This window comes from Haliotis rufescens, unplaced genomic scaffold (assembly GCF_023055435.1).
Source record: "Haliotis rufescens isolate VD_foot unplaced genomic scaffold, xgHalRufe1.0.p SCAF_1, whole genome shotgun sequence".
NCBI lineage: Eukaryota > Metazoa > Mollusca > Gastropoda > Lepetellida > Haliotidae > Haliotis > Haliotis rufescens.
In genome coordinates, this window is record NW_025963779.1 from 78,456,815 (window position 1) to 78,477,267 (window position 20,453).

At 43.0% G+C, this 20,453-nt stretch overlaps 2 protein-coding genes across 3 annotated transcripts; one reads left to right on the top strand and one right to left on the bottom strand.

The window, feature by feature from the left end:
- Positions 1-845: 845 nt before the first annotated feature.
- On the top strand, positions 846-6,495 carry LOC124147895 (gamma-interferon-inducible lysosomal thiol reductase-like). Its single transcript, XM_046518738.2, has 5 exons — positions 846-996; positions 1,781-1,936; positions 2,791-2,868; positions 4,483-4,590; positions 5,449-6,495. The coding sequence occupies exons 1-5, from the start codon at positions 925-927 to the stop codon at positions 5,710-5,712; spliced, it is 678 nt and encodes a 225-aa protein (XP_046374694.1). The 5' UTR covers positions 846-924; the 3' UTR covers positions 5,713-6,495.
- A 1,257-nt stretch (positions 6,496-7,752) lies between these two features.
- On the bottom strand, positions 7,753-18,569 carry LOC125383232. Of its 2 annotated transcripts, none has more exons than XM_048401524.1 (5): positions 18,412-18,569; positions 13,651-13,774; positions 12,056-12,168; positions 11,064-11,216; positions 7,753-9,929 (listed from the first exon to the last, which is right to left on the bottom strand). In XM_048401524.1, exons 1-5 carry the CDS (start codon positions 18,467-18,469, stop codon positions 9,175-9,177), a joined length of 1,203 nt encoding a protein of 400 aa, XP_048257481.1. In that variant the 5' UTR covers positions 18,470-18,569; the 3' UTR covers positions 7,753-9,174. The 2 variants fall into 2 exon arrangements, with proteins under 2 accessions (XP_048257481.1, XP_048257479.1); XM_048401522.1 differs by having other exon boundaries at positions 13,651-13,777.
- Between the last annotated feature and the right edge of the window lie 1,884 nt (positions 18,570-20,453).

Consider the following 20,453-nt stretch of genomic DNA (forward strand, 5'->3'; position numbering starts at 1 on the left):
GACCCTGTTCATCACTTGGGAGACAAGCATGTGTTGCTGAAGACTAATGTCTGACCCTGTTCATCACTTGGGAGACAAGCATGTGTTGCTGAAGACCAATTCTAACCCTGATCTTTACTTGGAAGACAAGAATGTGTTGCTGAAGACCAATTTTGACCCGGATCTCTAAACTACATCTACACTACTATAATGACCCGACCAGGGTGCAGCATCTCAGCATCTCAGTGCCTGGTATGGCAGCGTCCATGTGTGGTCCCGTATACGTTCAGAAGTACATACATATTTTCCTCAGAACTTGGCCGAGGACACATTTTCCTCGAAGGGAATGTCGTCCATGCATAAACGTGGCAATATCTTTCAAAGTCTGAAGAAAATGTACGGCGACTCGAGGAAAAAAACAAACAACTATTCATTTAAGTGTGACCTTGCTATTTAAAAAGTGTACATAATAAACTAAGCGGCAAAAGAAAGTATAGGTTGGCAATTTGTAATTTTCCTAAAAAACAGCGATAACTAGTGGAAAGTGGGTATTGGGAATATGACTGCCCAGGAACAGGTACCAAAAAACACCTCACCCAAACGTGCCACCTTTGACGGCGCTTGTGCGGTGACAAAACAATGGTGAAACAGGTTTTCCGCCTATGGCATAAACTGCACGTGCATGTTAGCCGTATAAATGTTATATCATAATTCACAACAAAACCTCTTCTTATTATTTTTTATCGATCATGGAACTCGACCTTTACTTTCTTTTGCCGCCCAGTTTATAAATGTCAGTCTATCTCAAAACACTGACTAGGTCAGGGATAGGTCCAGTAAGTGTTATTATGACAAAATCCTGTGACCAAGATGATAAGACCAGGTGCCTGAATTAAGCTAAGGTCTTTAGAGTATACAACGCTATAGCAGTGAGTCTCGTCGACAATGATGGTGTTGAGAGTCGTGTTTGTCGTAGCCGTTGTTGTGGGTGTTGTGTCCGGCGCCGCAGTGTGCAGTGTGAGTATGGGGACAATTCCTTTGGGGTGTCGTGCATCACATGGGGGACCGTAAACGAAAACAATGTGTTAAAAAACACCTCGGAAAATAATTTGTCCTCTGGTTTTTACCAAAAGAGATTTGTCACGAAAAATGGGTTGTGAAAAAAAAAAGAATTATTCGGCGCCTTGTTTCACGGAAAATAATGTTTAGGATCTAAACGTGTTCATAGGCTAAAAGTGTTTAGAGCCAAATAAATGTTTGGCAGTTTTTCCACTTGGAATAGTTGCTCTGGGATTGCTCAGAAAGCAAATACGGGTATCAGACTTGCATGCTGTCTTATTTAAGGCAAAATGACAGTCAACAATGGTAAGAGAACGGTAAGTAATGTGAAAATATATTTGAATTAGAGGATATATAAAACTATGATCATGTGATAGGTCACATATAAAAATGACAGTCAACAGTGGTAAGAGAATGGTAAGTAATGTAAAAATATATTTGAATTAGAGGATATATAAAACTATGATCATGTGATAGGTCACATATGATATATTCACCAGTTTTTCGTGAATTCGTCTAAATATGTTCAGATTATGAAAACATTTTGATCTTCATGTTTGGGATGTGGGTACGAAGCCAGATCTTAGCCCTTCCCAGGTGTTTCGGTACTAAACGTGTTTAGATAATAAACATGCAAAATCTTTCTTTCGGTGTGAATTTAAACACGTTAAGGTAAATTTGAACTCCCTCCCTCTTCACCTCACTCACTCACTCACTCACTCACTCACTCACCCATTGACAGGACTGTGACGGGCCCGAGCCGGTGGAAGTCGTGACCTACTATGAGTCGATGTGCCCGTTCAGTAGGAAGTTTCTGACAACACAGCTGTATCCAACGATGAAACTCCTCCCCGACAACGTGATGAACGTCACCATCGTACCCTACGGCTTCGCCCACGTGAGTGACATATTACAACGTTACGACAGTTGGTGCACGTGAGTGATAAATAACATGCGACTATACTCACGCTGTCTGCTGTCTATATAAGATAACGCTTTTAAACAAGTACGTATATATATATATATATATATATATATATATATATATATATATATATATATATAAAGATCATTTGAAAATATTGGTAAATATTTTGTTTTGTTTGTTTTCTTCACATCACATTAATTTTCTTTCTTCAGCAACCCGTGCTTGTCGAAAGAGGCGACTAAAGGGATCGGGTGGTCAGGCTCGCTGACTTGGTTGATGCGGGTCATCCTATCCTAATCGATGCTCATGATGTCAGTCACTGGATTGTGTGCACCAGGATCGATTATTTACAGACCGCCGTGATAGAGCTTTGATAGTGCTGTGTGCGGCGTTAAACAACAAACAAACACGATATTGTAACATAGCCACTGATGTTTTCACCCCAAAACAATATCCCCTTTAAGTATAGAGCGGCAGAGTTCCTACGTCAATTTCAATTTTCAGTAAGAAACTTACAAACATACATATCTTCGTATAGAGTAAGATAAAACGATATGAAATGCGTTAAGGTTTGGTTGTACAGTAAAGTACGGTTATAATGAACTCAAAGGGACTACTAATTTTAGTTCGTTATAACCGTAGTTCGTTGTAAGTACATATACAGCATGACTACAGCAAGAAGCCGGGACCAAAAAGTAAGTTTGTTATATCCGTGAGTTCGTTATAAGCGTGTTCGTTATAACCGTAGTTTAAGGAGTTGGTTAAGGTGTTGCCGGTGTAGTGACTGAATCACCAAATCTTACGAGTCGCATTTTTAACTGCAGGAGAAGGAGGAGAACGGCAAGTGGGTGATGTACAACTGTCAACACGGACCTTCCGAGTGTGTCGGGAACGCCATCGCCGTGAGTACAGTTGGCCTTGTCACTTTCTGTATTTCGGGAATTGGTGAGTGAGTGAGTGAGTGAGTGAGTGAGTGAGTGAGTGAGTGAGTGAGTGAGTGAGTGAGGTTTTACGCCGCTTTTAGCATTATTCCATATTCCAGCAATATCACGACGGGGGACACCAGAAATGGGCTTCACATATGGTACCCATGTCGAGAATCGAACCCTGGTCTTCGGCGAGACGAGCGAACGCTTTAACCACTAGGCTACCATTTCGCCCCATTTCGGGAATTAATTAAACGTGTTGCAGAAAATGCTGGAAACAATATTTTGTCCTCCGGTTTCACCAAAAAACTCTTTCTCTGGAAATATGAGTCAACGTCTGAGACCTGCATCACCTCGGGATTTCCTCCCACACCAAGCAGACACTGGAATACTGTTCAAAGCGTCGTTAAACACAACTCACCCACTGGACACTTTAGATGTCTTGAAGCGTAACGTTTCGTGGTTTCACCAAAAGGTTTGGTTCCTTGTTTAAGAGTAGACCGCCTCTGATGTCTAGTGGTAGAGCGTCTGCCCGGAGAGCGGAAAGTCGGGGGTTCGATCCCCGGGCGCGTCATACCAAAATACGTTAAAAGTTGCTACTTGTTGTTACCCTGTCTGGCGCTCGGAATTAAAGGACTAAAACAAGGACTGGTTGACTCGGGGTCAGTACACTGTGTCTGAGTGAGGTATTCATGATAAACTGCGGCATGGTATCTCAGTGGGCTAACACTATATAATAGGCATTAGTCCGGACTAGTAAAAGCAGCCACGCACACACACGCACACGCACACGCACACGCACACGCACACACACACACACACACACACACACACACACACCTGAAGGGAAAAGCAGCACACACACGCACGCGCGCGCGCACAGACGCACGCACGTGCATTCATGTAGCTATATAAGTGCAATAATCTTGAACGCGACGTTAAAACCCGTTTCACCTCACCCGTTTAAGAGTAAAAATCGTAGATGCAGTGACAGCAAAAACAACAGTTGGTGGTTTTTTTTGCCCCCTCAAAAGGTTTTGTACCTCCTATCAGAATAAAAAACGTAGGTGTAGTTGCAGTACCAAAAACAAACCTAACCCCACTACCTCAGAATATCCGTTGTGAACCTATGTCGAAAATGGCGTAAAGTCGGTAAAGAAGTTGTCAATTTTCAGATATTATCTTATCGTATGTAGTGAAATTCGGTTATGAAGAACTGATTGTAAAAACGACCAAATTCTTTATTATGAACATTTTTATATGGAGCTATGTTGTGATAGAAGCAGAAGATCTAACAGAGGCTCATTCGTCACCACTCGCCCCTTTCCGGAACCTATTCGGCTTTTCCCGGAATAACACGAGTTGGTCACGAATGACAGCGGCACTGACAGTATCAAAAGGGAACGGGCTTTTAATTTTCAGGAATGCGTTAGTTTAGCCCCGTTTGTACTCGTAATAAGTAATTTATTCTTTACATTGTAGATTAAAAGAGAGATTAAACTCAAAATATTTATCGTGTTCTTTCTTCCTTTTTTGTTGTTGATTTGATATGCGTGTTTGTGGTGTGAGGTCATGCACATATGTTTACAGGCTTGTGTTCTGAACATGACGTCGTACGAATCCCGGGAGTACATGCCGATGATCAACTGTATGGAGGTGAACACGAGGCACGGACATCAGATGGAGGCTCTCAGTAAGGTCTGTCTGGGCGCCTAACTCATTATTATCATTAACCTTTGAACTTGATCATGACCATCATTTACCGTGCGTAGTTTGAAAATTTTGGTGTTTGAGTCCAAATGATAATTTTATTTTGTCGTGACAGGACTTATTTGTAAAAATCACAATTACATGTCTTACATAGTACAGTAAACTACGGTTATAACGAACTCGAGGGGACCACTAATTTTAGTTCGTAATAACCGTAGTTCGTTATAAGCATACATACAGCATATATACAACAAATGGTCGGGACTAAAAATAAGTTCGTTATATCCGTCAGTTCGTTATAAGCGTGTTCGTTTTACGTAGTCTACTGTACTTAGACAGATCTATACTGCCATAAGGGAATAGCGCGCCTCTATATGCAGGTGTTTTTAAAGAAGCGGTTTTACCTAGTCATATTGTTCAGTGAATATCTTGGTTATATAATCATCGTCTATATGATGACCATTTTGTCTGAGGCGCCGAGATTTGCTGTGCACAGTTGTATCCCTTTGTCTTTCCATGATCTGGGGACGGTGGGGTAGCCTAGTGGTTAAAGCGTTCGCCGAAGACCCGGGTTCGTTTCCCCTGGTTACAATGTGTGAAGCCCATTTCTGGAGTCCATCGCCGTGATATTGCTTGAATATTGCTAAAAGCGGCGTAAAACCATATTCACTCACTCTTACTATGAGCTACATTAAACTGACACAGTGTAATATTACAGAAATACTGTTCAAAGAGAGGTCAAATCACTCTCACTCGCATATTGAACTACAGATCAAAGAGGTGCACTCACTCATTCACTCATTCACTCAATCAATCACTCACTCACTCGTCCACTTCTGTTGACAGTGCGCCCTGGCGAACAACATGTCTGAGCCTGAGATTCTCACATGCTACAACAGTACCGAGGGAAGTCAGCTCCACTACCAGATGGGACAGATCACCCACGCCGGCCACATCCACTACGTGCCCCACATCAACGTCAACGGTCAACACAGCAAAGTGATCCAGTACAACGCCTACAACCACTTGCTGGAGGTGGTGTGTCAGCTCTACAAAGGACCCGAGCCTGCAGCATGCAAGGCGAGGCAACAAGCAACACTAGTGGGGTAGCCGCATCAGGAGAAGGTGCAGCTATCCGTCTATAATGTCTAGGGTAGTACTTGTCATACCTCACATACATAACGACACTATACCTAATTAAATCAAGGTATAATGCCGTCCATGTTACGACGATAATCACAAAAATATACGTAAAATGACCATCTTCATCACAACGAAGTGAACAGGGTGAATGAAAATTCAGATGTTGATAAGGATGATGTTGAAGTTGCTGCTGCTGCTACTGCTGCTGCTGATGAGTCTGTGTCACGATTGAAATAATGATGGCGATACTTGTGATGATTATCATAATAGTTGTGACATTATCATAATAAATGTGACGACGACGTTGAAAATTATGATAGTGATGGGGATAAAAACGATAACGATGATTTAATTTGACGTCAACGAAGAAGTTGGAGACGATGGGGAACGCCGGTGATGACGAGGCAGACGATCGGGATGATGCTTCAGTTTTGAAGACATTCCAATTTGTGCTATTGTAGATCTACATATAGGAGTATTGTCACATCAGAGCTCCAGCCTTTCGTACACGTGTAGGTCTACAACCCTTCAAGACAATGGCGAGACTGGCTGGAAATAATGGTATACATGGTTTTCTGTCTACCTTCACTTTCAAACTATGTGACACTTTATTGAAGGATAAGACTTAAGACTAAGACCGTTCTTTACAATATTTTATTGCTATGGAAAAGGTGTTCCATCTTTGTTCGTTTTGCATGTGAGGTATAATGCTACACCATATATGCTGATAAACCGGTCTCACACACCAGATGTATTATTGTTTGTTTGTTTGTTTGTTTAACGCCACACTCAGCAATATTACATTTATATGATGGCGGTCTGTAAATAATTCAATCTGGACCAGACAATCCAGTGCTTGAAACCATAAGCATCGATCTACGCAAGTGGGATATGATGACATGCATTCAGCGGGTCTGACCACCCGATCCCGTTAGTTGCCTCTTACGACAAGCATAATCGCCTCATACGGCAAGCATGGGTTGCTGAAGACCTATTCTATACTCAAATCTTCACGGGTTATTCACGACTGTATTAAATGGCCTTATACGGATACTTGTAATCTCCAAATATGATATGAAATTGAGTGACAATAGAACGTTTGGTTTAAGACACACGATGTCTTCATTACGTTTCTAGACCATAACGTCTCTAACGGATAGAGCGTCTGTGAAGGGCGTGGTTCGATCCCCTTGCCGCGTCATACCCACAGACGTTAAAAGATGGAACTTGTTGTTACCCTGCCTGGCGCTCGGCATTAAGGGGATAAAACAAGGACAGGTTGGCTCGGAGTCATAATACTTTGTCTCAGTGGGGTATTCATCACGCACGCACGCACGCACGCACGCACGCACGCACACACACGTTGCTATATAAGTGCAACAATCTTGAAAGCCATGTGAAACACCATTTCACCTCCTCTGATCTCGGCATGTCAAATGCAGGTCTCGCTTCACACATTGTACCCACGTGGGCAATCGAACGCGGGTCTCGCTTCACACATTGTACCAACGAGGGCAATCAAGCGCAGGTCTCGCTTCACACATTGTACCCACGAGGGCAATCGAACGCAGGTCTCGCTTCAATGTGTACCCATGTGGGCAATCGAACGCGGGTCTCACTTCAATGTGTACCCATGTGGGCAATCGAACGCGGGTCTCGCTTCACACATTGTACCCATGTGGGCAATCGAACGCGGGTCTCGCTTCAATGTGTACCCATGTGGGCAATCGAACGCGGGTCTCGCTTCAATGTGTACTCATGTGGGCAATCGAACGCGGGTCTCGCTTCAATGTGTACCCATGTTGGCAATCGAACGCAGGTCTCGCTTCAATGTGTACCCATGTGGGCAATCGAACGCGGGTTTCACTTCATACACTGTACCCACGAGGGCAATCGAAACCAGATGTAAGTCTGAGGGTATTCAAGAAGCTATAACAATGTCTGATACATTTCACATTATCCTTTAGCATATTGTATTATTAGGCAATAAGGAATTTTATAAACACATGTATTGTATCAATTTATTGTCTGATACATTGCTGAACAATTACTGTTATATTTTTCAACAAAATATATAAATGATTTATGTATGATGTATGTGATATACATGTAGAATGAAACACGTCTGAAATGCGAATACACATTTCCAGACATAATTATTTGTGTATTGGGAAGAAATTAAGTGTACTAAGGGGTCAAAAATATAAAAATACATCAGAAATATACAACGTAAAATGTAGCATAGGTGTGGGTGCCGTGTGGGTTGTCATGTGAGGCAGGGTGGGTACCGTGTGGGTTGTCATGTGAGGCAGGTCGGGTACCGTGTGCGTTGTCATGTCAGGCAGGGTGGGTACCGTGTGGGTTGTCATGTGAGGCAGGTCGGGTACCGTGTAGGTTGTCATGTGAGGCAGGGTGGGTACCGTGTGGGTTGGCATGTGAGGCAGGGTGGTTACCGTGTGGGTTGTCATGTGAGGCAGCTCGGGTACCGTGTGGGTTGTCATGTGAGGCAGGGTGGGTGCCGTGTGGGTTGTCATGTGAGGCAGGGTGGTTACCGTGTGGGTTGTCATGTGAGGCAGCTCGGGTACCGTGTGGGTTGTCATGTGAGGCAGGGTGGGTACCGTGTGGGTTGTCATGTGAGGCAGGGTGGGTACCGTGTGGGATGTCATGTGAGACAGAGAGAGGGAAACGGGTAGTTGTCATGTGACACAGAGAGAGGGAAACGGGTAGTTGTCATGTGACACAGAGAGAAGGTAACGTATAGTTGTCATGTGACACAGAGAGAAGGTAACGTATAGTTGTCATGTGACACAGAGAGAAGGTAACGTATAGTTGTCATGTGACACAGAGAGAAGGTAACGTATAGTTGTCATGTGACACAGAGAGAAGGTAACGTATAGTTGTCATGTGACACAGAGAGGAGGTAACATAGTTGTCATGTGACACAGGGAGAAGGTAACGTATATAGTTGTCATGTGGGACAGAGAGAGGGAAACGGGTAGTCGTCATGTGAGACGGAGAGAGGGAAACGGGTAGTTGTCATGTGAGACAGAGAGAGGGAAACGGGTAGTTGTCATGTGACACAGAGAGAAGGTAACGTATAGTTGTCATGTGACACAGAGAGAAGGTAACGTATAGTTGTCATGTGACACAGAGAGAAGGTAACGTATAGTTGTCATGTGACACAGGGAGAAGGTAACGTATATAGTTGTCATGTGGGACAGAGAGAGGGAAACGGGTAGTCGTCATGTGAGACAGAGAGAGGGAAACGGGTAGTTGTCATGTGAGACAGAGAGAGGGAAACGGGTAGTTGTCATGTGAGACAGAACGTGTCTTCGGTAAGTATGACTTTCTTGGGTCCATATAGCACGACAAATTGCCCTCATAAATGGTCAGTAATATATAAGTTTTCATATATGTTTTATGCAATCATTATATGATGTCCCCTTCCATGCTGCTCTGTCTGAGAATCAGTTTCCCTCCTCGTATCACGGGCTCCATGTCGTTTATTTCGACATCTGCAAAAATCCGGGAAGAGTTGCTCCCGGCAGTAACGTCACGTTTGCCTTCACTGTATGCCTCCCGTGCACCACCATGACGTCCTACAACGTGATCACCGCGCCCGCCACGTGTACCACGATCATCGCGACCAGGCCAATCACCCCTTGTTTTGCGTCCCCGTGCTTGATGCATGTCATGGTCATCTTGTGGCCCATCAGAGCGTTCAGCGTCAGGGTGATCTGGGCGGGATCTGTTACCATGGTCAAGGTGTCGTTCCATCCTTTGATTATTTTCATGAATATGTATAGGTTTGTCTCCATGACGAAGTTCATCTTCCTTTTCATTTCGTTCACCTGCTTGGTATGCATTATTATTAAATACAGGCCTGCCCATGTGTTCGGTGTCATGATCACCACGACGAGAGTTGCCTCCCCTTGGCCCTGATCTGACTTGATTATCTCCACTTTCCTCCGTCATATCGGCATGCAAGAACACGTCTTCATAGCCGTCATTGTCGCGGCCTCCTGAAGCGGAGCTATCACAAATAATTGGTGTGTTTATCAAATCTTTTTCCCCTTTCCGCTTTCTGTAGAGGCAGAAGATGAAGAAACCAAGGAACGCAAAGCAGATGATGACTCCAAACGACCCTCCGACAAGCAGGCCGATCTTGACTGCAGAGCTTGTACCTGGAATACACCACACAGAACGTATGCGTTACAACTTTGAAATGACATTATCAGTTATGTTATTATTGTTGTTCTTTCCTATCGATTGTTTTGTTTGTTGGTTAACGTTACATATGGTGGCGATATGTACCAAACAACCCAGTGACTGGTGCCAACAGCATCAATCCAATTTGGATGCGATGGCATGCAATGTCGCGACAAATATAGGTTGGTGGGCTTCTATAATACCCCCGAGTTTTTATCAGGTTACTCAACCAAACATATCACTTCTCATCTTTGATGTTTACCGGCTGGCACAATAAACCATGGTTAGCAGAATGTGGAAAAAACAAAACTAGATCGAGGTTTAACCGCGAATGCTTCTCCATCGCCCTTTTCCGGAAGTACTCGGCCATCTTCCCGAGGCAAGAGAGTTAACTGACTTCAAAAGTCCAGTTTCCACCCTTGCCGAACTAGGCTGGAATTCCTGGGCTCGATCGTAGCGCCACCAGTGGTTATTATGAGTTATGTCCCTTCTGAGCCTCTCCTATGGACCAATCCGATTCCATCACTTGCATTTGTTTCAAACAAAATGGCGGCGCCCAGTCAGGACGATAGGATCGATAATCAAGATCTACATTGTGATAAAACGGGTCTTACAACGCGAAGTGCATCAAATCACGCGAGCACCTTGATTAAAAACATGAAACGGTTTGGAAGTCTGTTGACAACGAGTTGACGGTGCACATGCTTTGCAAATCCTGCAATCGACCGAAATCTGCACGACAGTTTACGAACCTGATTTCGATTTCGTTGCGAGATTTTGATTGGACTATGCACAGACTCGTTTGTCCAGCCAATATGTAACTCCATAATACCAGCCTAGTTCGGCAAGGGTGGAAACTGGACTGTTTAACTGTCAGTTAACTCTCTTGCCTCAGGAAGATGCTTGGACAAGTGACTTTGTTCAAAATGTGGCTGTTAACCTTCTAGCGCCTAACAGGCAGCTTGGGTTGTATACTGACAAGGGAGCTGGGAATGATTCTTGAGTGCACATTGATCCAGTGACCGGGGTAACAAATAGCCTTTTATTACTAGTATATATTATTTTTATTATGACCATACTGCAAGCACTGCAATGAAGAGGAAGCTTACTAGTAGGAACTGCTGCTCTGTACTTGAACTTGATAGTTCCGGGAGCTGCACCTTCTGAGTGGAACAAGATCCGTACTGTTTCTCCAGTACTCTGGAAAGTTTTGGTACCGTTATCACACAAGTTGCCCAGGACAGAACTGCTGGTTGAAGTTCCTGAAACCAGAGAGCATAGAGCAGGTATTGGACAGTATTTCCACACAAGCTAATCTGTGAAGGCGTGAGAGCATGGACCAGGTATTGGACACTATTTCCACACAAGCTAATCTGTGAAGGCGTGAGAGCATGGACCAGGTATTGGACACTGTTTCCCCAAAAGCTTATCTGTGAAAGCGTGTGAGTATGGAGCAGGTATTGGACACTATTTCCACACAAGCTAATATGTGAAGGCGTGAGAGCATGGACCAGGTATCGGACACTATTTCCACACAAGCTTATCTGTGAAAGTGTGAGAGCATGGACCAGGTATTGGACACTATTTCCCCAAAAGCTTATCTGTGAAAGTGTGTGAGTATGGATCAGGTATTGGACACTATTTCCACACAAGCTAATCTGTGAAGGCGTGAGAGCATGGACCAGGTATTGGACACTATTTCCCCAAAAGCTTATCTGTGAAAGTGTGTGAGTATGGATCAGGTATTGGACACTATTTCCACACAAGCTAATCTGTGAAGGCGTGAGAGCATGGACCAGGTATTGGACACTATTTCCCAAAAAGCTTATCTGTGAAGGAGACACCCATGGTTTCGTCATGGTCATTTAAAAGAGGAATAAATTTATATATAGATAGTTATTTAATATATAGGAAGAAAGCAAAAGAAGAAATAAAAATATTTTGTTTGCCTTACATTATGTGTAAATATAAAATACAATTCTTTACCCAACAATCAAAATGCGAAAACATATCACGCCAATGAAAACATAAAGTAATCATACCACACAAATTAATCTTATACTACTTTCCGTTGTATCTGTGGATTGTTGACAATTCTTACCATCAAATATTTTGATGAAGTCATTCGGGCAATTTATTGTTGACTCGACAAATCTCACCAGGACACTGCGTTGTTGATTTCCTGTGTCAATGATCCAGGATTTTTCAAAGGATCTGCAAAATAAATTTCTTTAAGTCAAACTGACTTGGGTGTTGGCAGACGTACATGTATACACTGTGAGCGTTGGTCGTCGTGAGGTCCGTGGTGGTGGTGCTGTGTCGGGTGTGTGTGTGTGTTGGGAAGGGGTGGGGTGGGGAGGTGGAGCCTAGTGATGAAAGCGTTCGATTCCCAAAATGGACATAATGTGTGAAGCCTATTTGGGATGTCATGATTGATGCAATGTTGATGAAAGGTGCGTAAGACTATAGGTACTCACTATTTTAAGGTTTCCTTTGACATTGGTAGTATGTGGTTAACGTCTTATACTTGTCTATCAAACACGACTTCAGCTCGGAAGTGTCCGGGTTGCAATGCATTATAACCACTTGGATAGTGTGTGTCATGCGTGGCTTCTAAATAGAAGTGATGTAGTCACTTGGTAGAAGGTGAACCTACTTTTTGAAATGCATTTTTATATATATCATTCTCATAAATCCGACAATTAATAAAGGTGGTATGCATAATAATTAACCTATCTATCAATTTATCTACTAAAATTAAATACTAATTATACATGTATTGCAACGTATAATAATTACACTATCAGTTGATATTGTAGCACAACGTATTATATTATAAAAGGCGAGGAGAAATGGGATTTTAACGTCGTGTCCAAGATTATTGCACCTATACAGCGACGTGCATGCAGGTGTGTGTGGATGCTTGTACTAGTCCGGACTGGTGCCAATTTTATAGTGCTAGCCAACTGAGATAACATGAAGACCCCACTCGGACGCGGTATACTGAATCCGAGCCGACAAATCCTTGTTTTAGTCCCTTAATGCCGAGTGCCCGGTGTGACGCTGCCGGGAATCGAACCCCGGGGTTACCGACTCTCCGGGCCGACGCTCCACCATTACACCACAGAGACGGTCTATTATATAATACGACACCAAGCTGTGTTGTTGCAGGTTTTATATAATTATTTGTAAAATGTGTAGAAAGTGTCATATGGTACAAGGTCTGATATGAGAAATAACGTATATAGTATCAGGTCAGACACAAGGTTCGATGTGAAAAATTAAGTGTGTTTTACAAGGTCTGATATGAAAAGTCACGTGTTTTACAAGGTCTGATGTGAAAAGTCAACTGTGTTTTACAAGTTCTGATATGAAAAGTCAACCGTATTTTACAAGGTCTGATATGAAAAGTCAACCGTATTTTACAAGGTCTGATATGAAAAATAAACAGTATTTAACAAGGTCTGATATGAAAAGTAAACTGTGTTTTACAAGGTCTGATGTGAAAAGTCAACTGTATTTTACAAGGTCTGATATGAGAAGTCAACTGTGTTGTACAAGGTCTGATATGAGAAGTCAAGTGTGTTTTACAAGGTATGTTGGTATAGGAGGTGAAGTGTGTAGTACCAGGTCTGATATATGACAATAAGTAAACTGACCTATCCCTCTGGGTTGATCAACTGGAGTGCTACCTACCTGCGGGTGGTGTCCTGGCCAGACCGGTATGTGACGGGGGTGAAGGCCCATGTAGGCGACAAGTACTGGACGGTGCTTGGGACAGTGCCTAGGGCAGCGCTGTACATGGCAGGGGAGGCTGTGGCTGCTGGGGGACACACGGGAATAACGGTATATTCAGGCTACTTCTGAGTTGGACAACTGTTTCCATGAAAATTATCTGTTATTGAACACCACATTTCGAATTGTGTGTAATGCACCCGTGGGGTGAACAGTTTGATGCTGCAGTCAGCAATGTTTAAGCTACATTTGGCTGGACATTTGGGAGAAACAAAACGTGTCTTTCTGGACACCTGTTCCCTGCTCGGCGGAACAAGCGTTTCATACTAGCATCACGGGAATCCTCATCATCCCGTACTATCATATCATCCCGTCATCGTCACATCATCCCATCATCGTCACATCATCCCATCATCACTATCCTACCCTACCCTACCCTACCCTACCCTACCCTACCAGGGGCGGTTATTTTCAGACTTTTTAAAAGAGAAGTGTACCCGTGTGTGCAATCTAAACCTTAGCCTTCAGCTTGTTATTTTTGGCCTCAAAGAGAATTGTCTTTCAAATGAAACCTTTGACCTGACAAAATTTTACACTTACAAATGCAAAGTTTCTAACACCACTCTAAGCGTGACACATTTCAAACGGGTTCTTCAGGACAGATATTGCGTTGAGAAGAACAGGTATTTCTGCAACAAGTGAAGTTTGATCAGAAATGGATGCTCAGCTATTCTCCTTGTGAGTGACATACTTACTAATTTATTTGCTTAAATTTCAATTGACCTTCTTTGTCTTTTGTTTGTACGGTGAATCCTACATCTGTTGCATCCACATCTACAGAGAGTGAATATTTTGTCCTTGACCCTTTTTCTTTAAAAAAGAAAGAAAGAAAAGAAATCCTTTCTTACACCAGTCACCCATCCCACACCCACACCCATGCGTTAACAATTAAGTTTATCAAACCCAATCAAGCTAAATTGTTATCGAACGAGACCCGTGAAGATCCGGGGTAGAATAGGTCTTCAGCAACCCATGCTTGTCGTAAGAGGCAACTAACGGGATCGGGTGGTCAGGCTCGCTGACTTGGTTGATGCATGGCATCGTGTCCCAATTGCGTGGATCGACGCTTACGGTGTCAATCACTGGATTGTCTGGTCCAGACTCGATTATTTACAGGCAGCCGTCATATAGCTGGAATATCGGTGAGTGCGGCGTTAAACAACAAACAACAACAACTACATGGGGCTCCTGTTACCTTGGGCAGGAGCCTCTATTTGTAACAGGGATTTCTGAAATAAAAAGCTAATTTCAAAAAGGAAATATAGAATACTAAACGAGCTCCCGTGTAATACCAATTTTATGAAACGAGTGAATAGTTCTGGTATCTGACGAGCGAAAGCGAGTCACATACCACAACTATTCATGAGTTTCATAAAATTGGTTTTAGCGTCACAATTAGGAGATAAACCTACTGTGTTTTGAAATTTGATGTAGTCCCACTGTAGAATAGATACCTCTTTATTATAATTTTTAACCGAGCGCTTTAGCGCGAGGTTCCAAATTATAATAAAGAGGTTTCTATTCTACAGTGGGACTACATCAAATTTCAAAACACAGTAGGTTTATCTCCATTCTACCATGACGGCAACAACGCTTTGAAAACGGCGCTCTCTTGCAACGCGTAATAACACAGGTGCACAGGTCCGTGATCTTAGAACATTCCGAAAAGTGGTCACAGGTAGTTATATATGTAACAAATATTACTAAAGTTCAAGATTAAAAAACACCAAAGTCGTGAGTAGTTCAAAATAAGTGTTCAAAACACATAGTTTTTCAAACGAAGTTGACAAATAACACTCCTAACTTAATCCAAAGAGAGATGTTTTAATTTCTTTCAAACTGTTGCACACTATTGAACACTGTGGACTGGCTGTCGTTTCTCGGAAATTTGTGAGAGCGGTCATTTCTTGGAAATCGAACATGCCATCATTTCTATTGTAGGGGTGACGGGTAATAGAAAAAGGTTTTAAAATGCTAAACGAATATATTTCTACAGCAAACTTTATGAAATAACATTCTAATACACATTTAACATGTCTAAGAGTTATTAGTTAGATAGCAATTGCCCCCAGTAAACAATAATAACATCAAAGTAAATGCCTCTCCACCCCGAACTTGGATGTGGCAGAACTTGACCTAAATCACGGTTACTCACACCTGTTAATGGCTGACAATCATGTGTTTACATTGACTTGATCTAGTTAAAAGAAGCAAGATGACAACCCCGATCTATGATGTGGTTCAACATTTACCTGTAGATTTACTGGGATTGATCGAGCCTGCTGGTACATCCATATGATTACCAATGGAACTGAGTATGACTGAACAGCCGCTGTTTAGGCTGCAGACGAGCCGGATATTTTGAAACGAGGAATCTGCATGGTGTGACCTGTCAATTTCAAGATTTCACGGATCCAAAGCCAAATAGTGACAGAACTTAGACATTTCTGGTCCAGAAATAGTACGTCGTGTATAATTTTCATAATTGTGCGTGTTCTGAAATGGATTTCATCAAGTTTGATAAGCTGTCACTTCAGTTGGGACATTGTTTTCGTGGACTTTCGAAAGGGAGTGTTTTCTGATGCACTTTCAAATCCCCTCCTGCCAAATTCTAACGGTGGTGGTTGACGGAGATGGTAATGGATATCGATCAGAAAAAGGTTTGTAAACACCATGTTGTCATGAATAAAATGTCTTCAAACACATTTTCTTATGTTATATTTCACTTTCATTGTCGGTTATTTCAATAATGAAATTACCTGTTCGTGGGTTTCAGAAAAAGTTATCAAAAAAATGATCAATTATTATTTTCTCAACAAAATTTATTAGATATCACTCTTTGAAAGTCTTTCACTTATTTTGATGTGTGAATCTTTTAATTATACCTCCCCACCCTGAAATGAGAACCGTCCTAACGTGTCCCGGTTGTCACTGTATCTGCACTACACTCTGTTATGGCTGCCAAAGAAATTGTTAACAGTAACAGTGCTGTTAAAGAATTGCAGGAAACCAGAAGACAACCCAGTACTGATGCACAGTGTGATATGCTGTTCAACATTAACACGTTGACTAACTATCCCTGCTGATGTGATGTTGTTTTTTCAAACAATTTTTATGGTGTTATATTTTACTTTCATTGTCGGTTGTTACAATGAGGAAATAGCTTAACTTGTTCCGATTCTGTTCACCATAGAACATTTCTCTAACAGTTGTATGTAAAAGATATGCCTTCGTTAAATCTTTTAATGTCATCATCGAAGCAGTCAGGGTTGCGGCCTAGAACGCCCCAAATATCCGATATCAAACTACCGTATTTCCTCTATTTGACACTATACGCCGTCTATTAATTTCGCAAGAGCCCTTGACTCGGCGTGTATTAGAGACCCGTCTGGTATTAGAGACCCAGCGTGTATTAGAGGAAATATAGATATGTTTTACAGTTCATATGGGGGTGATCGATCGGCAGCCATTTTCTGTGAATCGATATGTAGGCTATCTATGTATTCATACGCACGTTTTTTGTGTGAAAAGGCTTAATATATTTGAAAGGGGTTTCCGTAGCAAAAAGGAAACCTCTTTTTAACCAATCAGAATCAAGCATTCATCAATGTCATGGTAGAATTTACTTTCATTGTCGGTTGTTACAATGAGGAAATAGCTTAACTTGTTCCGATTCTGTTCACCATAGAACATTTCTCTAACAGTTGTATGCAAAAGATATGCCTTCGTTAAATCTTTTAATGTCATCATCGAAGCAGTCAGGGTTGCGGCCTAGAACGCCCCAAATATCCGATATCAAACTACCGTATTTCCCCTATTTGACACTATACGCCGTCTATTAATTTCGCAAGAGCCCTTGACTCGGCGTGTATTAGAGACCCGTCTGGTATTAGAGACCCAGCGTGTATTAGAGGAAATATAGATATGTTTTACAGTTCATATGGGGGTGATCGATCGGCAGCCATTTTCTGTGAATCGATATGTAGGCTATCTATGTATTCATACGCACGTTTTTTGTGTGAAAAGGCTTAATATATTTGAAAGGGGTTTCCGTAGCAAAAAGGAAACCTCTTTTTAACCAATCAGAATCAAGCATTCATCAATGTCATGGTAGAATACCCGATGACGTAATTTGTGGAATTGTGTTGCAAGATCCTACGGCGAAACAATGCCATGTGACGTCAGCCTAGCAACAAGGTTGCTGGGGTCATCGAGTACGCAATGTCGTTGAATAAGCCAAGGGATGTTGAGAGCTTTCAATATTTGTTCATGAAACGTGTTCCGAGAGTACATAAGCACCCCTGACACACACACCCGTTACACACACCTTACACACACACACCCCGTTACACACAACCCTTACATTCACCCCTGACACACACACCTTACACTCACCCCTGACACACACACCTTACACACACCCGTTACACACTACCCTTACACTCGTACTCACTCACTCAACATTCTGGATCCAACACGGGAACGATAACGCAATAAGTTCACATGCTATAATGTTGTGACATGGGCCGATGGCCTACATAATATGACTACTGACAGCAAACAACTGCACCTTTTCCCCCTACTTCGATAAAGGCAGCGTACTCACCGGACCGCACTCTGTACTGACCAGTTTGGAATAATTCTGTTTCCCTGTGTACTCACCTGCTAGAAGTGCGGAAACAAAGGCCGCCTGTAAAATAGTCCTTCCTTCTAACATCATTCAATCACACTCAGGAGAAAACAGAACTTGCTTTTAAATTTTACATCCTGTTTTCTAAGAAAACCTACACCTATTTAGAACATGTTGGTATTGTCCAATACATGTTAATATTGACCACACACAGCAGTTGTCTACCTTTGCCGTCGAAGTCTCTAAATTCAACATTTAAACATGCTGTTTACTCCTGGTGCATGTGCTGATTTCTTAATGTACTAGCATTACGATAAATTATATGTACTCACTCTTGGAACACGTGTAGTGAAGCTAATGTTTCCTACAAACAAAATACATAAATATGACTTTCGCATACCGTTTCCTTTTGCCATTCATCGGCCCTTTAGATGAACGTGTAGCGGCAACGTGCTTAAACCAGCATGAATCCAGCGCAGCGGTCTGTGTGTGTGCTTTCGTGCGTGCGTGCTGAAATCCTGCCGATTTCATGAGCGCTTCCGGTGGTTTGGATTTCACACTCCTGGCACCCTCAATGGACCATATAAGCTAGAGGCCCCCAAAATAAAAGTTTAATGGGGAAGGTAGGTGGTAAGATGTTGAATAAATGAACTGTTGTAATTTGGACGAGTGGGGCATGAGAGGTTAATAGTGGAAGCAAAGGCAGTAAATGCTGATGACAGTTGTACTCTTTCTAATTGATTTCATTGGGACGGTCGGGTAGCCTAGAGGTTAAAGCGTTCGCTCGTCACGCCGAAGACCCGGGTTCGATTCCCAACATGGGTACAATGTGTGAAGCCCATTTCTGGTGTCCCCCCACCGTGATATTGCTGGAATATTGCTAAAAGCGGCGTAAAACTAAACTCACTCACTATTGATTTCATTCGTAGGATAAACAGTAACGGGTGCACTGGTGCTGGTGTTGGTGCTGGTGCTGGTGCTGGTGCCGGTGTTGGTGCTGGTGCTGGTGTTGGTGCTGGTGCCGGTGTTGGTGCTGGTGCTAGTGCTGGTGCTGGTGCCGGTGTTGGTGCTGGTGCTGGTGCTGGTGCTGGTGCTGATGCTGGTGCTGGTGCTGGTGCCGGTGCCGGTGCCGGTGCCGGTGCCGGTGCTGGTGCTGGTGCTGGTGCCGGTGCTGGTGCTGGTGCTGGTGCTGGTGCTGGTGCTGGTGTTGGTGCTGGTGCCGGTGCCGGTGCCGGTGTTGGTGCTGGTGCTGGTGCTGGTGTTGGTGCCGGTGCCGGTGCCGGTGCCGGTACTGGTGCTGGTGCTGGTGTTGGTGCTGGTGCTGGTGCTGGTGCTGGTGTAGCTGAAAGGCCACTTGTAGTGTACTGTGCTGGTATTGAAATCATCTACTCCACCCACCCGCTGACTCCTTGACAATAGAGATCTCAGTGTGCCTTTCCTTTGTAAAAATAGTGTGCAAATGATCTGAGTGCTTGTTTGCTCTTTACGGGACAAGAAGTGTTTTTCAGACAGTGCGAATAAAGATAATAGAAATTCTTATCCGTGAGTTTAAATTCAAAGGTGTTTCATAAGGACAATTACTATGCTTCACAAATTCTACCCTTGTAGGATGTAAAACCCAGCCCATCTACCTTTTAACCCTCTACTTGTTGGGCCAACCACCCTCTCTCACTTCAGGCCACCGACTGCTAAAACTGAACGTGAATTATTCAGACAAAGTTTGGACATATCTTCACTATCCACCAGCTACGTTGCGACACCTACCAGCATTCCCCGTTATCTATTGCAAAGAGTCAACGGAGTGATAGAGGTATGCGGTCAGTTCTCACCATAGTCCTGTAGGAGACGCCCGGCGTCGAATGTTTTTTAATTCTAACCCGTACTGACAGACGCGTGAAGATCCGGGGTAGAATAGGTCTTCAGCAACCCATGCTTGCCATAAAAGGCGACTATACTTGTCGTAAGAGGCGACATACGGGATCGGGTGGTCAGGTTCGCTGACTTGGTTGATGCATGTCATAGTATTCCAATTGCGTGGATCGATGCTCATGATGTCAATCACTGTAATGTCTGG

Bases quoted from the DNA above. Each gene is read 5' to 3' on its own strand.
- LOC124147895 (XM_046518738.2), top strand. From the start codon at position 925: ATGATGGTGTTGAGAGTCGTGTTTGTCGTAGCCGTTGTTGTGGGTGTT. The intron at 1,937-2,790 runs GTGAGTGACATA...TTTTAACTGCAG, and splicing joins TACCCTACGGCTTCGCCCAC to GAGAAGGAGGAGAACGGCAA. The intron at 2,869-4,482 runs GTGAGTACAGTT...ATATGTTTACAG, and splicing joins GTGTCGGGAACGCCATCGCC to GCTTGTGTTCTGAACATGAC.
- LOC125383232 (XM_048401522.1), bottom strand. From the start codon at position 18,469: ATGATGTTAGAAGGAAGGACTATTTTACAGGCGGCCTTTGTTTCCGCA. The intron at 12,169-13,650 runs GTAGGTAGCACT...TTTATTTTGCAG, and splicing joins GGCCAGGACACCACCCGCAG to ATCCTTTGAAAAATCCTGGA. The intron at 11,217-12,055 runs GTAAGAATTGTC...CTCTGGTTTCAG, and splicing joins CTTCATCAAAATATTTGATG to GAACTTCAACCAGCAGTTCT.